Below are 6,000 nucleotides of genomic sequence, written 5' to 3' on the forward strand. Positions count from 1 at the left end.
GATAGCAGAAACTCTGCCTTTTCCTTCTCTAGCATTCTGCTCTATATCTGGCTCCCAGCCCAGGTTTACATATATAAGAAGTCCATGGTGCCTTCCTAAGAAAAGCAACGGATGATGGAGGACAGTTACCTGCTTTCAAATCCTGGCTCTTTGAAAGTTAACAAACTTTGGGTAGGTCAATGTATATCTCCAAATCTCAGCTTCTCTTTCTATAAATTAAGAATCAACAATGCTTTCTTTTTAGAAAAAAAGAATTTTAGAAGAAAACTTTTCTGGATTTTTAAAAGAAATTTATCAATTCATTCAAGCCATTCAATACTACTACTTTCCTGATACCTTCCAAGAACTATGTTACATACTACAAATGCATATCTTTATATACACATATATACCAAAAAGGATTGTATCAATGTGAGGTATTTTTATAGCATTCCAATAATGAAGTCTCCTTTCCCTAAGATGACTTAGGAACCTTCACAAGAGGTGATTTCACCAATTCTGTTTATAAATTCTCAGACTAAGAGGTTATGGAATCCTCTTGAATTCCTCCACAACGTTTCCCATAGTCATTTGATCAACTCCTCTTTTAATGCTGCCCTAAAAATTTGTTACATTGGAGTTTAAGCCCTATATAGTTCTTTCTCTATGATGTTCCTGTCACAATAAAAAAGGCACTAGGAGGGTATCATCTGATGAATTCAGTGCTCAAGAATGTTAAATCAAAGAGACTGTGGCTGTTTTGAGATCTAAGAACTTCAAAGGAAGTTAAATAAAAAATGCTGCCAACATCCGCCTTCAAAACGCACTCCTGATGTCCAGTGTATTAATAGCACTAACGTACTTATAAATTCTCTTGGGTCTTTCAGCATCATCAATGATGTTCTAAAAGGCTGAACACTGCACATTTAACAGGGAAGAAAAGATCTGCAGCAGGAAAATTTATTGCTTCCCGGGAGACTGGAATAATTTATGTTAGTCCTGCACTAAGTTACATCAATTCTGTATACCTTCCTAGCCTGTCTGTAAAGAACAAGCTAAGTAGACTAAGGCTGGGCTTGGGTTTCAATTAGAAACACTAATTGCTCAGGGGAATTTGGGACTATCTGCAGATCAGTGATAAATAAACATAATATTTCTTCTTGTCTTTAATCATACAGAAAGCATCTTTCAATCAAAGTATTTTGATCACTTCATCAGCACTAAAATCTAAGGATCCCTGCCAGAACACAGAAGCCTAAGCACAAGCTCTACTCTCCCTCATCAATTCAAATTAAACCTCCTACCCATCAAAATCACAGAGCTGTCAGGGTCCCCAAAGACTCACAGATTTTGTATGCTCTGGGCGTGGAGCAATTACTGGAGGAGGGGTAGCATCATCATCATCATCTTCATCTTCTGAAACTGGTGGCACAGCAGGTGTCTCAGATACAGCTTTCACATTCTATGTAGCAAAGAAAACAGATTCATCTTGTTCAGATGGCATTGAACTTCAACTGTCAGGATTACTAGTCCTGGGGGAAAACCTCCATCCCAATTATCTCTTCTGGAACCCACATAAATCTCCAAGTGCCCCACCTTTGTTGCGGCCAGGATGATAGAGAAAGAATCAATGACTTTGAATTGTGGTGTTGGAGAAGAGTACTGAATATCTCAAGGACTGTCAAAAGAACAAATAAAACAAAGATCTTGGAGGAAGTGTAACAAGGGTGCTCCTTAGAGGCAAGGATGGTGAAGCTTCATTTCACATATTCTGAGCCTCTCTAACAAGTGACCCTTCTTTTGAAAAAGATATATTGAGACAGGTGGAGGATCAGAGGAAGAGAGGAAGACCTTCAACAAAACAGACTGGCACAGTGAATGTCACAGTGGGCTCAGGCCTATCAGAGATCATGAGGACGTCACAAGACAGGGCAATGTTCAAATGTTTTGTCGACAGGGTTACTATGAGTTGTAGTCAACTCAACAGAACTTAACAACAAAAATAACAATCTATTCAGTCCCTTGAGTTTCTTCCCCTACTCGAAGCCTATTTATGGAATGGGAAGTCAGTTTAGCCAGGCTTAGGAACTTGGTCAGCTTCCTTCTCCTCTTTTATTGTTTTTATGTGCTATCAAGCCTGACCCTCTAGCAGGTTTTCAGAGGCTACAAATTGCATGGGAAGCAACTGCCAATCTTTCTCTGAAGGAGCAGCTGGCGGATTTGAACTTCCTGCCTTTGAGTTGGCAGTTGAACTCCTTACCACTAGGGTACCAGAGCTCCTATTTTGTTGTTGCTAAGTGCTACTGAGTTGAGTATGGCTGCTAGTGACCCTGTGAACAACAGATATGAACCCTGGTCTATCCTGTGCCATCCTCAACATCTCTGATACATTCGAGCCCATTGCTGCAATTATTATGTCAATCCATCTCATTGTGGGTCCTCCTTTCTTTTGCCAAACCTCCACCTTTCTAAGCATGATGTCCTTCTTCAAGGAATAGTCTCTCCTAGCAACATACTCTAAGTATGTGAGATGAAGCTTTGTCATCTTTGCCTCCAAAGAGTACTCTGGCTGCACCTTCTCTAAGACATATCTATTTGTTCTTTTGTCAGTCCATAGAACATTCAACATTCTTCTCCAACATCACAGCTCAAAGGTATCAATTCTTCTATCATCCTTATTCACTGTCCACTTCTCAAATGGACAACAAGTGACTGAAATAACTATGGCCTGAAGCAGGTGCATCTTAGTCCTCAGACTGACATCACTGCTCCTCAATAATTTGAAAAGGTCCCTGACTGCAGACATTCCCAGTGAAATATGTCTCCTGATCTCTTGACTGCTGGTACCAAGAATGGTGATTGCAGATCCAGGTAAGATGAAGCTGTTGATAGTCTCAATCTTTTCTTCATCTAACATGATGTTGCCTACTGGTTTAGTAGTGAAAACTTTTGTTCATGTTAAGATGCAATCCTTACTGAAGGCTGTATTCTTTGATCTGCATTCCTCACTTTCAGCAAGCTCCTATTTTAGCTACCACTAATCCATTCAGTCCTTTGAGTTTCTTCTCCTTCCTTCCTGTGGAGCAGGAAGCCAGCTTCCAGTTTCTCTACTGCCATGATCCTGATCTAACCCTCCCCAGTTATTACACCATTTTCACTCTCTACTCTGAAAAGGCAATAAAGTAAGAAATATAGGGGTAGGAACAAAAGTTGGGAATTATAAAATGTATCATGATGGCATACTCTCTGCCTGATAAGGTAAGCGTACGCGTGGACAGGGTTTTGCCCGCATCTTTTTCTCTCTTTTCTGAAAGCTACTGGAATCATTCTGTCATTGGTGCACCTCCTCCCTCACCTTCAACTTAAAATTACAGACCACCACCCGCCCCTTTTCTAAAGGGAAAACTGAGCTTCCACCTAGACTGGATACTATGCATTTCCCTCAGCTTCTGTCCTGTCCTGGAATGAACCTTACCAGAACCACTAATTAGATCTGTTATAATCTGTGGTAACTTGATTTTCCCATGCAAACTAACAAAGCATGGCCAAAAGCAGCAGGTTTAAGGGCAGGTCCAGGCAAAAAAACCCCTCTATCATTACTGTTTACAACACAAATTCAAGAGACAAAATGGCTCAAAAAATGAGAGATTTTTTTTTTAAATAGAGATCAAATGATTACAGATAAACCAAGGGAAGGATCTTTTTATATGCACTCTGATATAATCAAACAACATTTTTAGATATTTTCAGAACACCTAGTATTGTGTACTCGGAAAGATAGTGTGATGGATACTGTTGATAAGAAGGTGAAAGGCAGGGACGACTGCACAAAATGATGTTTTTATTATGAGTAGTAAAAGACTAGTCACTATAAAACAGAGGATAACAACATTCCAGATGTCCAGACAGCTGTACCATTCCATCATCTCCAACACTGATTATTATTCCTCCTCCCTTCAGTCCTCCTACTCCCGTCTAATCCTATCAATCTTTGGATTCTGTGATATGGTCTCACAGAAACTCAAAAAAAGCATCAGGGAAAGGGCTCAGGTAATTGTGGATGAGGCAGGCCAAACTACATGGTTGCAGAGACTGCTGAGCAAAGAGCCAGGAGCTTGCAGGCTGTGCTTCTCTGTTGGAGGATGCCAGCTGGTTGTCTACTGTCAACTATTGGTTGTTGATGGTCGGCACAGCTGTATCAGGTAATAAGCCAAGCAAACAAGCCTTGAATTTTCCACAATCATTCCTTTATCTCAGGGCTATCAACCACATATCCAGCAGAATTAAGAGTGAGGACTTAGATATTACCATATAGTACAGTGGGGCTTGTATTGCTTGTTGTTAGGTACCATCGAGTAGAGTACTTCATAGTGACCCTCAGGAGATCGGATCTGAACCTGTCCTATACTCTGTCATCCTCATCTTCACTGACACACTTGAGCTCACTGCGGCAGACACTGTTTCAATCCTTCTCATTAAGAGTCTTCCTCTGTTTCACTGACCTTCCACCTTCCCAAGCATGATATCCTTCTCCAAAGGATAGCCTCTCCTAGCAATACGTTCAAAGTATGTGAGATGAAGCTTCGCCATCCTTGCCTCCAAGGAACACTCTGGCCACACTTTCTCCAAAATATATCTGTTGTCTTCTGGTAATCCATGGGGTTTTTAGTACTCTTCTCCAACACTAAAACTCTAAGGTATCAATTCTTCTTCTGTCCTCTTTATTAATTGTCCAGTTCTCAGATGCATAGCAAGTGATTAAAAAAAGATTATGACCTGAATCAAGTGCACTTTAGTCTTCAAATTGACCGCATTGTTCCTTAGTACTTTGGAGAGGTCCCTGAGAGCAGACTTGCCCAATGCAGTATGCCTCCAGATCTCCTGACTGCTGGTACCAAGTGTGCTGACAGTGGATCCAACTAAGATGAAATAGTTGAAAATGTCAATCTTTTCTCCATCTATCATGATGTTGTTTATTGGTCTCATGGTGAAGATTTCTGTTTTCCTGACGTTGAGATGCAATCCATATTGAAGGCTGTGTTCTTTGATCTTCTGCAGCATGCATTTCAAGGCCTCTTCACTTTTAGTAATCGGAGTTGTTTTATCTGCATAATACACGTTGCTGATGAGCCTTCCTCCAATCCTGATGCCATATTTTTCTTTACAGATACAGAATGAATAGGAGTTGAATAGGTATGAACAAGTATGGAGAAAGGATACTACCCTGATGTATACCTTTCCTGATTTTAAACCATGCAGTGTTCCCTTGTTCTGTTCAGACAACAGCTTCTTAGTCTAGGTGTAGGTTTTGTATGAACAAAAATAAGTGTTCTGGGACTCCAATTCTTCTCAATGTTAGTCATAGTTTGTTATGACCCACACAGCCAAATGTCTTTGCATAATCAATGAAACACAAGAGACATTCTTCTAGAATTCTCTGCTTTCATCCAGGATCCATCTAACTAACAACAGCAATGACATCCCTGGTGCCATGGCCTCTTCTAACCAGCTAGAACTTCTGACAGTTATCTTTCAATATACTGTTCTAGTAATTTTTTATGGTCTTTAGCAATATATTGTGTGCATGTGATATTAATGGGTTTGTATCTCAAATTCTATTGCAACACAATAAACAACTCATCTTCTAATGAGGTCACAAGTATAGACAAAGAGGCTAGAATCACAAAATGGAAGGTTACGGATGGAAGGGCCATTCAACTTAATTCATTGTATCTCAGTGGCCCATGTCCTGAAGCAGCTCACCATCTGTTATAAGGGACAGCAATTAAGTTTCCCTCCTACCTGCCATTTGGGGTCTTTTTATAGAAGAACAGCTATTTAAGATGGCCATGCTGCACTGTTCACTATTTAAATTCTCTTGCTCTTCGTTATGTTTCAAGGTTTTGCAACCTTTTCAGCTGCTGTGGATACTGCGTCAAGTGCCACCAACATCCTGGGTTCCCTGGTTTCCACACCAAACGGATAGCTGGCTATTCATGTGTGCTGTGTGTGCTATTTATT

General features: G+C 40.4%; 1 protein-coding gene across 3 annotated transcripts in view; it reads right to left on the minus strand.

Moving 5' to 3' along the window:
- PAK1 (p21 protein (Cdc42/Rac)-activated kinase 1) overlaps window positions 1-6,000 on the minus strand; it is a 76,816-nt gene that overhangs the window by 29,261 nt on the left and 41,555 nt on the right. For all 3 annotated transcript variants that reach the window (XM_006882880.1, XM_006882881.1, XM_006882882.1), the window contains one exon: window positions 1,325-1,441. In XM_006882880.1, coding sequence (XP_006882942.1) covers window positions 1,325-1,441 — 117 coding nt within the window. The remainder of the gene's footprint in view (window positions 1-1,324; window positions 1,442-6,000) is intronic.

This window comes from Elephantulus edwardii, unplaced genomic scaffold (assembly GCF_000299155.1).
Source record: "Elephantulus edwardii isolate Elephantulus edwardi_28Jun2011 unplaced genomic scaffold, EleEdw1.0 scaffold00025, whole genome shotgun sequence".
In the NCBI taxonomy this organism is placed as follows: domain Eukaryota; kingdom Metazoa; phylum Chordata; class Mammalia; order Macroscelidea; family Macroscelididae; genus Elephantulus; species Elephantulus edwardii.